The sequence below is a fragment of the Rhinolophus sinicus genome, chromosome 14 (assembly GCF_057876585.1).
Source record: "Rhinolophus sinicus isolate RSI-liver-muscle chromosome 14, RSI-T2T, whole genome shotgun sequence".
Taxonomy (NCBI): Eukaryota; Metazoa; Chordata; class Mammalia; order Chiroptera; family Rhinolophidae; genus Rhinolophus; species Rhinolophus sinicus.
Window position 1 is genome coordinate 51,122,010 of NC_142514.1, and position 19,833 is coordinate 51,141,842.

Consider the following 19,833-nt stretch of genomic DNA (forward strand, 5'->3'; position numbering starts at 1 on the left):
CAGAGCCCAATTCTGGTGATTTGTAAAGAACGAAAACAAATCTACTTATTCTAAAAATAACATAGCTATATATTATACTATTATAATATAACTATAATATAATAATAATATAACTATTATTATAATATTGTAATGTGGTATAGTATACTACAGCACAGTATTTGTATAAATAATAATATAACGATAATAACAATACATTATTGTTCTAAATTCAGACATATATTCCTTTCATTATATTGAATGGGTAATCTGCCTGAAAGTGAAGGAGCTCTTTTCATTTTTAAAAAAACAGCAACAAAATAACAGAAAACAAGATTATAATAATTTATTTTAATTACATATCACTTTGTTGGGTACTAGAATAATAATTTTTAAGCTTATAATTTCATTTTTATAATAAAACAGTAAAAAAATACCTTCCTCCTAAGGAGAATGCTTAGCTGTTAGAACTGTTAAAGAACCAATATTCACATTTGAAGATCCAGTTGGCTTTACTGAGCAATTCCTAAGTCAGACATCATCCCATCTCACAAATAAAGAGTTGCTCCAAAAAGCTGTAAAATATGGAAGGCTTATGTAGACAGAAACTAGCCAGGACAACAAAGTTATTAAGCAAAAGAAAAGAAAGGATTGTTTCAGGGAAGGTTAGTTTCCCTTAGGGGAAGGTGGGGAATTTATCAGACAGATTACCTCAGTTCCCTTTGGGGTTTGCTGGGGATGGAACGGGCCCACATGACAAATTACCTCATTGGTACTGACCAAAAAATTCCAGACTGGCCAATTAAGATTACATTCCTGGAGAAGGTTGAAAATGTAAATCAGGTCAGGTATTAAGTCTAGATTCCATGTGATGGGCTTTAGCACAGGTGACTCCATTTTGGGCCTGTTTTCTCTTTTAACAGAACTTATTTTACATTATTTTTTAAAAAACTATTTATGAGCCGCTTAAGATTAATTTTGCAATTTTAAAGATAAACAAGTTAAAATAGATTACTTCAGTTTTCTAATCTATAGACCTAGACTGTATTAAATGGTATTTAATCAGACTGTATCTTTGAAATTCTACAAAATTCAGGATAATGTATTGCAGACTATAAGCATTTCATAATGTAACACTGTAATGGTGGTGTGTAAATCACTTTCAATTTTAGTATAAAAATAAAAACCAAAAGTATTAAGAATAATTATAACTACAAAACTTTCTATTTCATTTTAGTAATACATTTGCAATTAGAAAATTAATTCAGCCTAAACACATGGTTTGCTAAGCTTTACTTATTCTAAGACTGCATTTTATACAAGTAAAGAATTGCATCAATTAAATACATAATTTCCAGCATTTTAACTACTCTTTAATATTTTCACTACAGTTTTTATTTCCAAAATATCTTTTAGGTTCTGATTTCAAGAAGAGATTTTTTCAGTATCTAAGTCTTACTATGTACAGTTGAGTTTATTAAGCAGATCTTGAATTTTTTTTGTCCTTTCACTTCCCATTTAATTCTTTTATCAGAAAATTACACTAAATTATAACAAGAGAGCTTCCCTGTATGACTCCTAAAACACACTGGACAGTGCCTGACGCTGTGCATGGACTAGATACTTCTCTGTTCCACTGATAAGTGAAAGTTTCCTGTAGTCCTCATTTACACATTTAATAATTATATAGAGATTCTTGTGTTTTCTAAATGTAAAGCCTTCATAGTAAGTATTCAAACAAATAATTTCAAGTTACCATTTTCTTTATTTCTCATATCAACCGTGGTTTGTAAATGTATAGAGTGCAAACCACAATACCAAATAAATGTGGATTTCAGCATTAACCTCATGGCGGTCATTTTTCTAAAACAAATTTATTACAAATGCATATGGGCATTTTAGGCTCAATTATTACAATTACAATATAGCAAACACATTAAGCTATGCATATATACACATGTAATAAGTGCCAGTCTCAAAGCACTTTGTTTTAATGATCACTGGGAATTACCAAATCAAGGTTTAAGGTCTAATAGTGAGAAAATAAAACTTTATGTGTTCAAAATAATTAGAGGAAAAGGCAACTATGACTGGTACGAATCTAAATGATGAAATATTTTAAAAGAAATTCCGCTTTTATAACATTTACTATTTAGTTATTAGGACTAAAACAGGAAAGGAGGAAAATCCCTATACAAAGAATTTTCCTTGCAGCTATTGAAGTGTTGCTTTAAAAAGGAATATTGGACAATAATGTCATCCTTTTTATCCACACCGGATTTGTGTATTCACAGCTCAAATGTTTAAAGTGGTAGTTTTGTAGAATTATTCTGATAAGATGTGTAACCTGACAATTAGAAAAACTTCTGGTTAAGCAGTTCACATTCCAGTTTTGCATATTATGTTCATTTAGATGTATTTGTCCATTTATAAGTTCAGTTCATTAAAAGTTTGTACATTTTCTTTTTTTTTAAAGGAGCCCGCTACACGAAAAAAATGCAAGTCAAAGTGGCCACAACCTAGAAGTCTGCAGAGACAGAAATAACTAGCAAGTAGATACTATGTTATTTTACTATGCTTAAGTATATAGAATCCAGTAGTGTTCTGAGAATTTTACTCTATAATGACCGAATAGTCTCGTAATGTTAAATTTATACTTAGTAATATTTATGTTAACTATACATCACAAAAATAGGAAGAAAATAGTAACTATGGATTTAAGGAAAGTAATTTTCTGTCAATAATAATGAAATGATTTTGCTCAGGAAGGTGAGTTTAAATATTGTATCCTCTCTCAGATCTTATTTTTAGAGCTCTAATTCAACAATATATATCTTTATAAAAAGAGTAAAAATCTCCCTATACCTTGTGACATATATAACCGCAATATAAATATATTAATTACTCTCATAAACCATGAATAAAAGTTACACTATAATCATTATGTTTTTAACAACTGGAGTGAAACTACATTCACTTTTGAAGGTTACATTTCAAAATTTCAAGGTGATATCAAATGAAATCCAGACACAAAGCAGGAGCTTTCCATTTATCAGTACTTACTGACATTTTCAAGAAATGAAATAGGAGGTTCAATGATGAAATCATGCGATGTTTGGATAAGTGAATAAGAAAAGGGTAAATAAGATTATTTGAATGGGAAGAAAACTCTTTGAAAAATCTCATTGTTCCACATTAAAAAGGTTGGAGTTGATTCTTTCTCCTCAAATATATCTTGAAAATTGTCATCGCATCACAAAATATTAAAGCTAAAAGGATTTTAGAAAGTATTTACATCAAATCTTTCATTGTACAGATTAAGGAACTAAGTTTGCAATTAGAAATTTATTTTACATGTTATAATTACATATATATGTATAAACACAAACACATAGATTTATATGCACCTATACGCATAATATACATATATTTTAAGACGAAACAATACAGTTAATTCTTAATTTAGCAAGTATTTTTCAATGGTAATGATTAAAATATGTTTACAAAGAGAAATATATAAGAAATGATGGCAATATCCACAATCAAAATGTTTTAGAAATTGTGCATATTTTTATATTTGAAACCCTAGGGTAGTAGAAATTTCTACAATTATAAAAAATGTTTAAAATTGTGTTTCAATTGCTTAACAGTACAGATTCCTAAAGAATTATAAAAGCCAATAGAAGGTTCTTCCCTTTCAATCTTATTTTACAGCTGTATAAATGACAAGTCATGGATGATAAACACCTCACATATGAACTCTATCAAATATTTATTTGATTGGAACCACACATTTTGACAAGAAGAATGCTAAGCAAATAGAGATGAAAAACATATTATAATGTAAATTATTAGCCCTTAATATATTTGGTTTATAAATTCAGACTTTTTCTCTTGGGTTTTCCTACAATGATACAAGCTTACACTGTGAGTCAGTGGAAAGAAAGCTACTTTCAGAAGACGGAGACTTTTCAAATACTTCAATTGGGTTATCTTTGTATTAAAGGAGAAAAAGTTGTGAAGATGTGTTTAGAAATACGTTGGTAATAGTCAAAATCAATTCTAGCTCAGAAGGAAATGAAGACCATAATTTAAAAGGTCTTGAAGAACTTCAAAGAAAAGTTAGTGAAAGGAAAAACATCTGGTAGACTGCTGGGAGAGAGTCTAATGGTGAAAGACCAGGAAATTGATGCATGCAGTAATCCAGATGGAAAATTTTAGGAGTCAAAGTGGTAGCATTAAGATACAGAGCAGGACTTTGATTTGAAAGAAATACCTTCTTCATTGGATTCTACACGAACTTGGATTGGGTGAATATTGATTCCATTATTTGAGATCTGGAACATTAAAAGAAGAGCAGTTAACTTTCCGTAGAGGATGTTAAATGCTAACTTTAGTATGGAAAACTGAAATTCAGGTGCCTCTAGCATAGCGAAATGGGGTATCAGAGAGATGGTGCAAATTCAGAACTGGATCTCTAGGCCTAGAAAACAGACAGGCTTGATTTATCTAAATATAGATAGTGATTGAAGCATCAGAATCAAACCAGGCAGACAACACATACAGAGTGAAAGGGGATCATTACCACAGGTACAAGTCCTAGGATCATCAATATTCAGTCATCAAAATTCTGTGTGGAGGAAGCAGAATCAGCCACAAAAACTGAATAGTCAGAAGTATGAAGAAAACTGGCTTCCAATGCTGTTGTTTTGTTTTTTAAAGAAACCAAAGAAGCAGAGAAATTCATAGAGTTTAACAGTGTTAAATGTTGCTGAAGAGTCTAGGAAGAAGATGACTGAGGGAGAAAAAGGTTTTGCATATCACTACTAGTCAGTCATTGGGAACCCTAATGGAGATAAACCAACTTTGGAAACCAGATGGATTTATGAATCCGTTTCAATATAGTCATTTTATTATTTACCTCATCTCCTTCCTATATCAATCCCAATAATAGAATTATATATTTTTTTAGATTTATCTTTGCATAGTTTGATATATTTTTAAATTCAGATTTACTCAGAATATCTTTCGGTTATAAGCATGCTGAAAGATCCCATAATTTTACTTTGGATAAGGAAATCTTCATTACTGGGTGATCCCATCAAATATAAGTGGCCTATTATTATTTCATTTAATAATCGCATAAATGAAAGCTGGCAAATATTCTGTTTGCCTCTGTGTTGGGAAAACCCCAATCCTCCTCCTGTGGTTCCCCTTTACTCTCACATGACCACACTCACACACTTCTGACAGCAGATTTGTGGGGTTTTACCCGACAACAAGCAATTTTCTGTGACACCAGCTGGGAATCCTACAATTCAACTCAATTCTGACACTATCTACTGGAGATACCATGTTTCCCGAAAATAAGACCTAACCGGAAAATAAGCCCTAGCATGATTTTTCAGGATGACATCCCCTGAACATAAGCCCTAATGTGTCTTTTGGAGCAAAAATTAATATAAGACCCGGTCTTATTTTCGGGGAAACACGGTAGCATCGGATCCTACAGGTTAAAGATTGAGTCTCACAAGACTGCCCCCCACCACGCTTCAGATGGCAACCTCAAGTTGGAGGACCCCAGGTTACCCCCAACTTCTGTCCAACATGACTACAAATTATAGGTCCCCATGACTTCCTCCCCTTGGTGTTTATTGTTTTTTAGAACAGCTCACAGAACTCAGTGAAACACTGATAATTACCAGTTTATTAAAGGACATGATAAAGGATACCGATGAACAGCCAGATGAAGAGATACATAGGGCCGGGTCTGGGAGGGTTCCCAGCACAGGAGCTTCTGTTTCTATGGAGTTGAAGTATGTCACCCTTCAGGAATGTGGATGTGTTCACCACCTGGAAGCTCTCCGAACTCCATACTATTAAGATATTAAGGAAGTTTACCGATGTAGGCATGATCAATTATTAACTCCATCTCCAGCGCCTCTCCTTGGAGAATGGGAGATGGGACTGAAAATTCCAAGCTTCTAATCATGACTTGGTCTTTCCTGTGGCCAGCCCCTGCCCAGGGGCCCACCCAGGGTCACCTCATTAGGACAAATGACCCTCCTATCCCCCAGGAAAAACCAAGAGATTTAGGAGATTCAGGAACTGGGATTAAAGACCAAATATTAAAACAAAAGATGCTTCTAGTGCCCTTATCACTTGGGAATTTACAAGGGTTTCAGAGCCTTGTGGCAGGAAATGGAGGAAGAACCATATATATATATATATATAAAACTTTAAAATTTCACAGCCTCACATGTAGGTACTTGAAAGTTATTTTTGAATGAATTAATTAATGTGTTTCTCCATTGGGATTATTTCCACATTTTTTTAAAGTACCATCTGCTCTCAGCAAAGACACTCAGAATTATTTGACTATCTTCAAATCCTTTAATAAGCAAATGAGACTAAGTAGAAAATAAGAGTAACACTTTTATGTGAGATTTTTCCACCTATTTCTCATTAGTTCTATTCTTTTATTTTTCTTGCCCTGGAACTATAGACAATTTTAATAGTTGTAATTAGGGCATAAAAGCCATGAAATCTTTTTAAACATTTTATTTAGAAATAGATTACTTTTAAATATCTGTATTTCTTTCTTTCTTTCTTTTCTTTTCTTTTTTTTTTTTTGTCTGCAGTAAAAATAGTCTTATAAAATAGGTTATATAATCTATGTTTATTGTTAAAAAAAAAAAATCAAGGAATGATTGAAAGTATGATGAAGAAAGTAAAAATTGCTTGAAAAGCCAGACAAGTCAAATAGTCACAATTAACATTAACATTCCTATGGAATGACCACTTTCTCATTATGCAATGTTCCTTTTTATTTCTAATAATGATTCTTGCTTTGAAGTCTACTCTTTCTGTTTTTAGTACAAATACTGCCAGCTTTCTTCTAGTTAATGTGTGCATGATATTTCTTTAGCATCCTTCTACTTTCAACTTTCTTGTGTTCTTATATTTGTAATTTCTTGTAAGCATCACATAATAAGTAGTATCTTTTACTTGGAATATTTAGTCCATTTACATTTATATTTAATTGCTGATATAGTTGAGTTTATATCTACCAAGTTACCATTTATTTTCTCTTTAATCCACCTGTTTAGGTTCCTTTTTCTCTCTTTCATTGCTCTTTTGGAATTTTGGATTAATATCTACTTCTTGTTATTCATTTATCTCTATTAACTTACTAGACATATATTCTTTTATTGATTGTATAGTGATTACTCTAGAGATTTCAACATTCATCCTTTACTTACTACAGTTTAATGCAATATATTAGAACAAATAACCTGATATTACTTTAAACAATAACCTGATACTCATATAACATTAGAAGATTTTACCTCCATTTTACGCCATTATTATTCTGATACATGTTTCTATGGGTATCTTATCTTAATCCTCACTCAATACATTTCTATTGTACAGTCAATATCCATTTATATTTACCTGCATATTTACCCTTTCCACTGTCTTTCATTTCTTTCTGCCTATCTGTTTTCCATTTGGGAATATTTTTCTTATGTCTGAAGAACTCTCTTTAGTATTTCTTTTAGTGCCCGTGTGCTGGAAATAAATTTTCATAGTTTTCATTTTTTTACAATTTCTTTATTGCATCTTTGTTTCTGAAGATTATTTTTACTGATTATAGGATTTCTTTCAGCACTTCAAAGATGTGATTTCAATGTTTTATAGCTTCCATTCTTTCTGTTAAAAAGAAAGTCATCCGTCTTACTGGTTTTCCTTTGGTAATTATTTGTTTTATTCTTTAAATGATTTTTTAAATATTTTTAAATTGTGGTAACCTACACATAATATAAAATTTACAGTCGAAACCATCCTTAAGTGTACGGTTCAATGGCATTAAATACATTCACATTTTTGTGCAACCATCCCTAACATCCATTTTTATAACTCTTCGTCTTGCAAAACTGAAGCTCTGTACCCATTAAAAAACAACTTCTCGTTCTTCTTCCCCCCCAGCCCCTGCCAGCCACCGTTTTACTTTCTGTCTCTGAATGTGGGACTTCATATAAGTAGAATCATATAGTATTTGTATTTTGTGATTGGCTTATTTTTCTTAGCATAATTTCCTTCAGTTTCATGTGTATTGTAGCATATGTCAGAATTCCCTTCCTTTTAAAGATGAATAATAATTCATTTTATATATGAATTTTGTTTATTAATCTTGATGGACACTTGGTTTGCTTCCACCTTTTAGCTATTGTGAATAATGCTGGTATGAACATGGGTGTACAAATATTTCTTTGAATCTCTGATTTCAATTCTTTTGGGTATATCTCCAGAAATTGAATTGTTGAATTATATAATAATTTCATTTTTAATGTTTTAAGAAGCTGCCATACTGTTTTCCATAGCTGCTACACGATTTTACATTTCCATGAACAGTGTACAAGCAAACTAAATTTTCCGTATCCTAACCAACAAAGTTTTGTGAAAGTGAAAATGGCATAATGTGAACTTTCAGAAAGTGGAGGATACCTATATGTGCCTAGATGTGGTTTGCTTTCAAGTCATTTTGCTTAGAGTTTGCTGATATTCTTAAAACTCTGGGTTAAAGCCTTTCATCAATATTGAATCATTCCTTGCCATCTTTTCGAATACTGTTTTAATCCCCTACTTTCTAGGACTTCAGCAATATATATATATATAAGATTTTTTTACTATGTCCCATATTTCTCTTAAATTCTATCCTTTGTTTCATATTATTTTTCTTGTTTACATTAATTGAATATTCTCTAGTGATATGCCTTATAGTTCACTAGTCCAATTTCTAACCTGATTTTAAATTCATTTATTGAGTTCTGAATTTTAGATATTATAGTTTTCAATTTTGTAATATCTATTTGATACTTTTTATATATTCTAATTATCTGGTGAAATCCTATTTAATCTGATCTATTTGTTCACCTTTTCCATTATTTTCTTAAACATATCAGTAGCTGTTCTAAAGGCCTTGTCTGACAACTCTAGTATCTTGTTAATATTTTAAGAAACTGCCATACTATCTTCCATAGCTGCTTCATATGCATTGGTTTTTAGTATGTGTTTATTCCCTTATATTTTGGTCATTGTCTCTTGCAGTAATGTTTTTATTAAATGCCAGATATTGAATACATAGAATTTTAGAATTAGGTGATGATATTGAGGCAAATAAGGTAGAAAAAGTGTTCTACCTAATTCAGGGAATGAGATGAGTAGAGGCTGGGTGACTCAGTCTATCTCTGGTTATCCCCTCTTTCTAAAGTGTAGCCCTCTAGGATTTTCACCTCAAATCTTGGTGTTTTCACCATAATCCTTCCCCCTCTTGAGTCTGTCGGTGAGGCAAGACATTCTTCCATGTGTTTCAGAGGTTTTTAGCTAAAACACTGGTTTTCTATGTCATGAAGCAGCAAAATACAGTAAATGACTCAGGAAAGATCGGTACACATCTGAGCTTCCTCAATTCTTCAATTTTTACTTCAAGCTCAATGAATCAGAATATGGAGAACTAGGAAATGTCAATATCAGCCAGGAGGCGATTTCTCTTTTGAGATGAGAAATCTTACAGGCATATATTTGTGAATGGCTGAGAGACCTACAAAAATTGCACAATTGTGTAGTTACTGAATTTTTGTAAATACAATTATTTCAATATAAAATGGGGACTTGCTGTTTTAAAATAAATCCTCTTCAACTGTTATTACAAATAATTATCCATTCATTTATTTGGCTTCTTTAAAATGTAATAAGTCTGTGCTACTACCAAACAAAACAAATAAACAAACAAACAAAACTAATCCCAAACTACCTCCAAGTGCTCAAATACATATCCTGAGAGTGCATCAGTAATTGTGTTTACTAGACAGTCAGCGAGAAATCAAAAATAATATATATTTTCCATGAAGAATAACCTAAAATTGATAACCAATTTGTATAGGTTACAAGCTGCATCTCTATGGACAGAAATTCAAAATCTAAAGAATGAAATGAATGATGCAATTCTTCAGATCTTATAATGTCAGTATGCAACTTTGGTGTCTAAAGGTTATAAATATTATGAGAAGAAAGAAAGTTGTTGAGCCACAAAGTAGTGATCATATGCTAAGGAAGCCAGAGATAAGCAAGGAAGTTGACACACCGGGTACTTGACTCTTAGGGCTGTGATGAGCAGAGAGAGAGAGATGACTGCCAGCTGCTCACTGCAGGCTCCTGGCCAGACCTGTGCTGCTTTGGGTGTCTCCGTATGAGCCAGCAACCTGGCTTCTGTGCCCTGAAGTGTTGCCAGGTGAATGAGTTCCTGATGCTGCCATGTCTGTCTGACTTAATTCCTAAATTATCTGTGCAGAACAAAGAACCCAGTTCCTACCCGCCGTCTGGTTGAGGACTTTGAAGCTGGAATTTAGGAATTGAGTTTTGTTGTTTAAACCATAGCTGAAACTATAAACCTGGAGAGGAAAGGATGAAGGGAAGAAAACTGACATTTATTAACTTTTGTGTAGTTTTACATTTATACACCCATTTTCTCACGTAGCCTTCATGATACCTCTATAAGAGGGATGAGAAACTAAGCAGCAGAGGTTAGTTAAGTAACTTTTAATTACTAAGGGGAAAAACCAGTATTACAACCTATTTCTATGTGACTTGTAAGACCACTCTCTTTCTACTGTATTGCCAGGACGAAAGAGTTTGCATGTGAGACATTAGATCAAGAGACCATCATAAAATGTTACCACTATCATGAAACTCTGTTATAGAGTCATAGCTTCATGCAATAGAAATGGAACTTCTTAAAGCAACAACAAAGGACCAATGGCAATAGCAGCCAATATTTATGCTTTGAATGTGATGCCTCTGGCCGGAGTATAAAGGGTACATTAGTGGGAGGTAGGAAAATGGCTATCTGGAACAGCCATGGAAAAATTCAGGGAACAATACCAAGTGGGCTTTTTTTTTTATCATAGGACAGAGATCTGAGCGCCTAAGGATGTGGATTCAGGAGCTTTCACCAGGAAAAGGGGAACTAAAACCAAGAGTGTAAATAAGATTTCCCAAGGAAAAAATGCAAAGCCAAGTCAGAAGAGAACCAAAAACAAAACTTGGATTAATAAAACAAACAAACGAAGAACTCATTTAGAGAGGTAGAAAGAAATGAATTTACAGAAGCAAAAGAGGAAAAAGGTGCTCAAAAAAAAAATGCTCAGCAGAGTTAAATAAAAACTGCAAAGAATTCTAAAAGTTAATGGTATCTGGTAGTGAAGATATCGTAGGGGACCTGTGGGAGAACTTCACAACAGTGTAGGTTAAGGAATCGAGTGTGTCCTGAGGTAAAGTTCCTTGGAAACAGGCTCTGAGATAAAGAGAATTATTGGGAGTGGCAGGTAGAGAGAGAAATTAAACTATGATGAGGTTACAACAGAAGCCTTTGTAGAGCCTAGGGATAGCCCTGGAGCTGGGAAAACCTTTCAGATTTATGCCACAGTGAAGCAAGGTGGCTGGGCTTTTAAACCAGCATCAACCAGTCATTGGAGGAGTGTAATGTGGACAAGTCGACCTCTAGTAAAAGCAGTGCCGAGAGGGATGCACCTATGAGCCATTAACAGGCATCCTTCCAGCAGCTAAAAAAATGAATGGTTCCTTCCTGTAAGGGATGTGGGCTGGAGAGTGCCTCACAGCATCCCAGGAGAGAGTGGGGAAAATGAATGTGCAGGGCTAGGCTACTATTTTAAATACTTTGCTATAAGGGGTTTTATTATTGCAGCCACTAATCTTCTCTTCCAAATCCAGCCCCCTCCCCAGCTATCTTCTTGCCAGCTAACTCCTTTACTGCCAGAGTTTCTTCTTAGAAAAATGCTTCATTTACTAATAAGACCTCCAATTAAGTAGCTCTCTTTCCCTTGACTGTCCTTTATGAATTGTTACTCTTAACCTATCTGTACCATAAGGATGGATACAAGCCTAAGTGGATTCCTATAGCCACCCACATTAATATGTGTTATGTGAAAAACAAGCATATTTTACAGAATTGCTTTTTCTGTATCAATTGCCATTAGAAAAGAAGCTTCCTAGGGGAACGCTAAGTTAAGGAATTTAAAAATTACAAACCGAGACTTGCTGTATCATGGTGAGGCTTTGATTGCAATGAATAGTCTCATTTCACATATTTCATGTGGGGCTTTACATTTTCTTAGAAGATGCTAAATAAGCAGATTGAACAATTATAAATATAAAATCTTACCATAATAACATGCTCATGAATATAGAAAAAAAGTTAAATAAAGGCTGTTAATCATTTTGGTGATTATTAATTTATGGCAACTCTGAGTGTAGGGGTAGTGTCAAAATAGTCCCCAGGAGGGATTTCAGTGGACACGTTTTTACTTCTTAGGGCAACTGCAATGATCACCTTGCATCCTTATGATCACTGTATGTGCTTAATGCAATATCAAGTCTCTTGCCTGGAATACGTAAATACTGGCAGTTTCATTCCCTTTTTTCAGAATAGATGGAACAATACTTTTATTTCTCTTTTTAAATTATAAATAGAATAGTTTAATATTTAAGATGTATTGGTAGATTTTTTTTGTGGGAAACTGAAGTTCTAATATATTAAATCCCCATTTAACCATAAAAATACCCCCCCACATACACATAAAAACTAACAAACAAACAAACAAGAAAACGTGTATAGCTTTATGTTCTAACTAGAGTTCTAACTAGAGACTCCTTGAAAAAAAGGTAGATTTGTTCTTGCTTTGAAAATACCATATAAACATTAAAAAACAATCCATCCCATCTGTCAAATTGCCTGGAGAATGCTTTTAACAAGGAACGAAGCTACATTAAAGGCCATCAAATATGCAGCAAGGGAAGGAAGGATAAAGCTATCCTGCCGTTCATTGGCATCTCCTACTGTGCAGTGTTCTCCTTGTGAACAAGACAGATTGGGTAGTTATTACTACTACTACATCAAAATATCTGCCATTGTGGGAAATAAGAGAATTAGAAAGAGAACACTGGACTCCAAATTTCAGTTCCTTCCATGATTATTAGCCAAGAAAATGTGAAAATTAATGACATTTCCTTTCATTTTAAGGGAACGGATCAACTTTTCTACTAAGAAAAAGAAATCCACTAATTTTATTTGCAGCCAAGGAGACTTCAACTCCATTAATATTATTACCCATCTGGCAAATGAGAGAAGGGGACTTTGACTTAACAGTTTTGCAGCTATGCCTAGAGGAAAGGAACACATTACGAAAGAGTATGCTTATAAGCTTGATATTGACAATTGTATAAATGTATTACTATTTTACCAAAATTTGGAAACAGCCAAGAAAATAAGACTCATTTGGAGGATGCTAACAAAAGACTAAACTGCACCTAATGTAAGCTTCCGAATAAAAGAGATAAGACAAATCATCGAGACAGCCTTTTCCAAAGTAGATTGTTGCTTGGATTGTAATTTTGAAAGGTGTTCACTTTGCTATCAAATAACAAATTGGAAAACTGTTATTTGGAACAAAATTTTCAATGCTAAACTTATTGAAAGTGGTCTCTATCTGCGAATGTCAGCAAATCTGTCCAAGGATTGTCTGTTGATGCATTTTGAGGACAAAAGAATAACATGATGTTTGAACAGTTTATAAGCACTTATGAAATAGGAGTGACACTATTAGAAGATTTTGCTTGTTATTAAGAAAGTATTATTTGGTATTTCCAGATGAAATGTGAAATGTCCTCTATATGTCCCTGATTTTCTCCCTTTATACGAAAACAATGACATTTTTAGAGCTAACTAGATAATTTACTTAAGAACAGTAGACAAAGTATTTTACTTTATTTCTTTATACATACTATGGAACTATTCTTCAAACCATCTAATGTCTAGGAAATGTAATAAAATAACAAAGCAGTCACTCAATAAAAATATATTACATTGCAAAAATAATCCAATTTAGTAGTAATAATAATCAGCTGATTTTAAAAATGCTGAGTATCTTTAAAAAGGTTTAGAACATAACCAAGAAAAATGTTTGTTTGTTTTTTGTTTTTTAAAATACAGGAAACATTTAACACTATGGCAGAAAAACTAATTTTTAAAAGGCTTTTTAATGTTTTGAAAAGTTGGACATTGTTATACAATCTAGTGAAAAATAGAAAACATACATAGCCAATCATCCAAAAGAAGATTGCACAATTATAACTAAATATGCAATCACTGAGAAATTCCAAAAGTTTTAGTCAATTAAAAAGAAGTATACCTAAAAACTTAGAAATAATGAATCTAAATATCTTGTCCAAATTTAGGACAAATTTAATTATTTTAAAGTTCTATATGTTAAAATTCTGTTGTGAAGGAATGAAACAAAGATTGTTTCATATTGACAGAGACATAAGCTAGAGAAAAATTAGATTTAAGTAAATGTAGTAATGGACCCCTTCCTCCCCCACCATTGAAGAAGATATAGAGTGTTTCTACAATGCTCAGTTGGGATTAAGATATACTTGCAATATTTCGAATCTAAATTTCTTTTTTTTTTTAGTCCTTGATTCCTTTATTATTTTTATTTTTTTTATTTTTAATTAGTTTCAGGTGCACAAGACAGAGCAAAACTTAGACGTTTATCATTTATATCCCTCACACTGTGTGAACCCCCCTCCCCCCATCCACTATCCCTCTGTACGTTCCCCAAATTAATTTTCAAAACCGCGTGGCCATCTTGTGGTTACTGACTATTTTCTAAACCTCTCACCTTCCCCTTATCCCCACCCCCCCGCCCCTCTAGCAACCCTCAGTTTTTCCTCCACGTTTCCAAAACTGTCTCTGATTAGTTCATTCACTTATTCTTTTCTTTAGATCGAATCTAAATTTTGACAAAATGAAAAACATAGTTGGCTCTATCTCCTTTTTATAAAAAAAAAAATATTTCTTCTTGTACTCAAAAATGAGATGTGAATGAAAACTGGGGTATAACCAACATGTTCCTTTGAATATAAATGTTTGCCAAAATGTACGTCTGTAGAGTAGATATAAAGCATTTTTATGGTTAGCAGGACCTCCATACATTCCTGAGACAGTGGGAGTTAGTCAATGGCTCAGGATCCATTGTTCCAGAGGCTCTGTACCAGCTAGATGTGAAAGGAATATCTAATTCCTAGGGAAGATGCCAGTGTAGGAAGAGATCTCGATGGGTTTTCATAGAAAAAAACAAAGAAAAAAATACGTTAAATATGTATTTTTTTATCTAAGACACAGTAAATTTAGGAAGTCATAGAAACAGGGACCAATGTACTCTATTTATACATGAGGACACTTAAAAATAAAAGGTGATTTGACTCAGATTATGTGGCTACTTAATGGCAGAACTGGGATTAGAATTCAAGTCTCCTGACTCTTAATCCAAAACCTGTTAATGGAATTCTGGCAAGATTCCTGATGGTACTTGATGTTCCCTGTTAGACATGCAATTAAGCTTATAATTGGTCCTTGTTCCACTTCTCTGTGAACATGCCTTTCTTCAGAGTCTATGAGAGGGCACATTATTCACCCAGGGACAGAGAAGAGAGTGTGAAAATTAAGTCAGTGAAGTAATTTTATTTAAGTCATCCAGAAAACAAGGATAATAACATGATTTGATTATTTGTCATTTTCTGCTCATGTTTCCTTATTTGCATTAAATGAGTACCTAATTCATCTATCTTAGGTACAAGTGACTACCAATGTATTTTGAATTTTATTTCTGAATAATGGTGGAAAATTGTTGTAAATTGCAGCCTCCCACATCAGTTCTTGCAGACTTCCCCTTCATTTTGGCATTAAGTGTCCTGCCCAACTTTTCTCTTCTTTAAGCCGTCAAAACATACTTTGCTAGTGCTAAGAAGCTCTTCCACTGATTTCTCAACATTGTACCTATTTTTATGCAAATAATGTCCTTGCTAAAATTGTAATTTTCTTCAAAGGCATTTAGCTTTACTCTATCAGATTGTGCAGCTCTACAAGCAGGAGTTTTCCATCTCAGAAATTATCCACCCTGCTTTCTATCACTGTTAATTTCCCTCATCTAGGACGTAACTCAGCTAGGCTTAGTGTTTTCTGGTGCTGTTTTAGGTGGTCACAAATAGGAGTTTGAGTTGGTGATGTGATTCAGTTCTTTGTAATAAGGTACACAGCAAAGTTAGAGCTTCACATAAAATGGCATAAATAGCAGGGATTGAGGATGGGGGAGTCACATATGTCAAAAATCCAAGATCATGCTTAACTACTTTGTTTTATATATTTTTTTAAATTTACACTAAAACAAAACACAGTCATTGTAGAAAAGTTAAAAAATACATATAATCAAAATGAATAAAATTTAAAACATCCATAAACCATCAGAGATAACCCCTATTAAGCTTTGGGTACATTTATCTAAATATACTTACACACACATGCACACACACACACACACACGAAAGGGACTAATTCTGAATCTTTTCTATGTTAAGGTTTTTTTGCTCTTAGCAATAGATGACAAATATTTTCTCTCTTTAAATATAATCAGTTTCAAATTAAAAAAATAGTGATATGTGGATTTTACATTAATATTATCTATAAATGAGATTTATAGGAACCAGAGTAGAGTAATATAACCAATGTAAACATCTCATCATTATTTATCTACATCATTTTCAAAGGTAGCGTAGTATTCCATTATGAGTACATGCTATATTTATTTAACCAGTCCTCTATGACTATATTTTAAGTTATTCTAAATGTTCTTTGCTTTTTTAAGTAATCATGCATGGCTTTATACACATTCAATTCTGGATAGATTTTTAAGGTAGAATTACTGTTAAGTAAAATATCTGAATGATGGTTTTGAACTCTTCAATTCTTATCTTTTTTTACTTCCTAGTCCCATTGGTAATTCATTTTTATGCTTGAGGCAGATTTTTCTAAATTTTAATTTTAGGACACTATAGACAAAATATCTGATAGTTTTCAAAAATTGTGTGGATAAACAGCATCTATGGTAATATACAAAAAATTATGAAAACAATAAAAAATATTTTCTAAATTTTCAGAAATGTCTGTATCTATAAATAATTAAGAATAGGAAATGATAGCCCTTACATCCTTTTCCTAGATTCACCAATTGTCAACATTTACCCACATTAGCTTTATCTATCTGTAAGTGGTAGACATCATGATACTTCGTCTTTCACTATTTCTCTCTATAGCTCCTAAAATAAAGACTGTCTTTTCTAGAACTAAAACACCCTTGTCAGGTCCAAGAAAATTTACAATTATTCCATAATATCATTCAATATTAGTCCATATTTAAATTTCCCCAATTATCCCTCAAATGACATTTACGACTGTTTTGTTTGGAATCCAATGTTCATGCATCGTCGTCATTACATCCCTTCAGTCTCACATCTGAAGTATCACATCAGAACACATATAATGTCAGTTTGTCCCATAATTGATGATATTAAATTTGACCACTTAGTTGAGGTTGTGCCAAACTGTGCCATTGTACATTTGTCCTTTGTAATTGGTAACTGATGTGTGGGTTTTGAAACTGTGAGAATATTCTAACTCCAACTTTTTACCCGATAGCTTTAGCAGCCATTGGTGATCCTTGACTGAATTACCATTAGGGATTATAAAATGGGCGTAGTGTGTCATTGTTCTACATTGTATTGGTATTCTTTAAAGAAGTTCCCCTTTAGATCCCAGTCTCTCTCTCTTTCTCTCTCTCATTACTATAGACTCATGGATTTATAATTCAAGTATATATATATTTTTTTAATTTAAGAAAAGCAATAGAAACTTAATTGTTAGTCTAGCCTGCTTTTGCTGTTAAAAATGCTCAAATTTGGTGCTTGGGAAAATGTATGAATTTAGTAATACTAACATCGCTTCATTATTTGTTTACAATAATAATTTTACTGCTTTTCTGCAAGTCTGTGTGACATATGTTGAAATTATTTCACAATTTTTATTTCAAAAAATGACATTTGAAATTTTCAAGATTAAGCACTGCAGAAAAAGTATTATATAGCTTGCTTTTTAAATTCCCATAATGTTTGATTACTTTTTTGATCAGTTCACTAAAAATAGATAATTATTAATTTGTTCATTAACTCTACAGTGTTTAATATTTGAACATTTACTAAGTCACTTTGCTGTGTCTTCACCCCTTTGAGAGAAAAGGAACTTTATAATTACAAGTTTTTATTTTCAGTTTTAGTTTTCTTACACAAATAAAATGTGCTTAATACTTCCTCCATATTTGAATATAACCCAATAGTATTTGAATAATAATGAGACATTTTAGATCATCAAAAGCTAATTTTAAAATATATTCCATCAGTGTTTTTGAATAAGTTATGATTCTCCTTCAGAGGAACAGAACATCTGAAAGATGAAAATTTGTATCTGGAAAGTTACCAGAAAATTTGGGTGAATTTTAATATGAAGGTCCATTCTCAGAGGGAGTGTGTGTAGACGGTACATACAGATTTTGTAGTTAAACCATTGTGTGTTTGAATCTTGGTGTGTTTACTGCTTTGGGACTTAGTTTCCTTGTCTATGTAAAGGGATTAAAGCTGCCAGCTCTTTCATCTTGTTGGGAGATTCATGGTAGGACTTCACCTAATTAATATTGCTACCATGATTATCACTGTTACCATCGTTATCTTATATTGCTTTTGATGTTATCAGCCCTTGAACTGATTGGAGACAATCAAGTTGTAAACAAATGTCCTGAAAGTATGAGTCTGTTATATAAATGAGTTAAAGATGACCTCGTGTATTGGCTCCTACATTGTTTACTTCTTCTCAACAAGCTAGGACTGTCAGCTCAACACGTGCCAGAGCCACGCTTAAATTCTTACATATTCAATTGTTTTAAATAGAGCCCCCCAAAGCATGGGTTTTACCATTCGGAGCCTATCCGCTTTGTATACCCCACAACACTGCATCCAGTATATGCTAGCCATACACGAGACAAATCCTGTGGCCGGAAAAGAGCCCACAGGGCTGCTACCCTTCACAGCTCTCCTACACAGAGACCCCCCAGCTTGCTGCGAAGTAGCATCACCTAGACAGAAAAGCCCCTTCTCCAAGTCCCCTCCCCCTGAAGGAGGTCCCCTTCTGGGTGGTAGTCCCACACCACCATCTCTTGATGGTCTCCCACAGTGAGGTACATCTTAGGACTCTTGCAAACCTTCCACGTGCCACCCAGGAAAGCTGGTTGTGAAATTCTGCCGTCCTATGTTCCTCTCTTTCCCTTGATCAGCCCTGATAGCCTCAAATTTACCACAGTTTTGTACTGGAATTTCGGATCAAAGACTAAGAAGCTGAGGCTTTTCATAAATATTAGGCCTGGAATTTACTCTTTTGCTTTTTTTAACAGAGAAGGGAAGGGGAAGAAGGGGATTTTTGCTGCATTTATTTCACAACCTCGCCTCAGGGAATTTTATTGTGAGCTCACATTGTACTTGTCCAACAGAGAATCTAACTGTGTTTGGCAGAAACCACCTTATTTTATTTCAGAGGGCGAAATATCTGCTGTGGCTCTCTGAGAACTGTTTTGAGTGCCAAATGAGTGCTAAATTGCTTGAGGGGAGCCACCTTTATCTTACTGGGAACATAGAAGGAAAATGTACTGAATTCTAGTAAGGAATTTTGCATTGATTACGTCATTGAGTCCTGTTCAGAAGACATTATTTCTATTTTGTTGGGAAGGTAACTGAAATGATAGAGCTAGTAATTGGTAGAGGTGGAATTTAAATCTATATCTTATCATTTCATAGTCCATGTCCTTACCCTGTCATCATTCTGCTGTGGCTACT

At 33.3% G+C, this 19,833-nt stretch overlaps 1 protein-coding gene across 9 annotated transcripts in view; it reads left to right on the plus strand.

The window, feature by feature from the left end:
- LRRC7 (leucine rich repeat containing 7) overlaps positions 1–19,833 on the plus strand; it is a 526,722-nt gene that overhangs the window by 191,885 nt on the left and 315,004 nt on the right. Inside the window, exon 3 of one of the 9 annotated variants that reach the window (XM_074334934.2) lies at positions 2,456–2,531. The exons of the other annotated variants lie outside the window; for them this stretch is intronic. Within the exon in view, the coding sequence (XP_074191035.2) occupies position 2,531 (1 nt within the window). The 5' untranslated portion in view covers positions 2,456–2,530. The remainder of the gene's footprint in view (positions 1–2,455; positions 2,532–19,833) is intronic. 9 annotated transcript variants of the gene reach the window in all.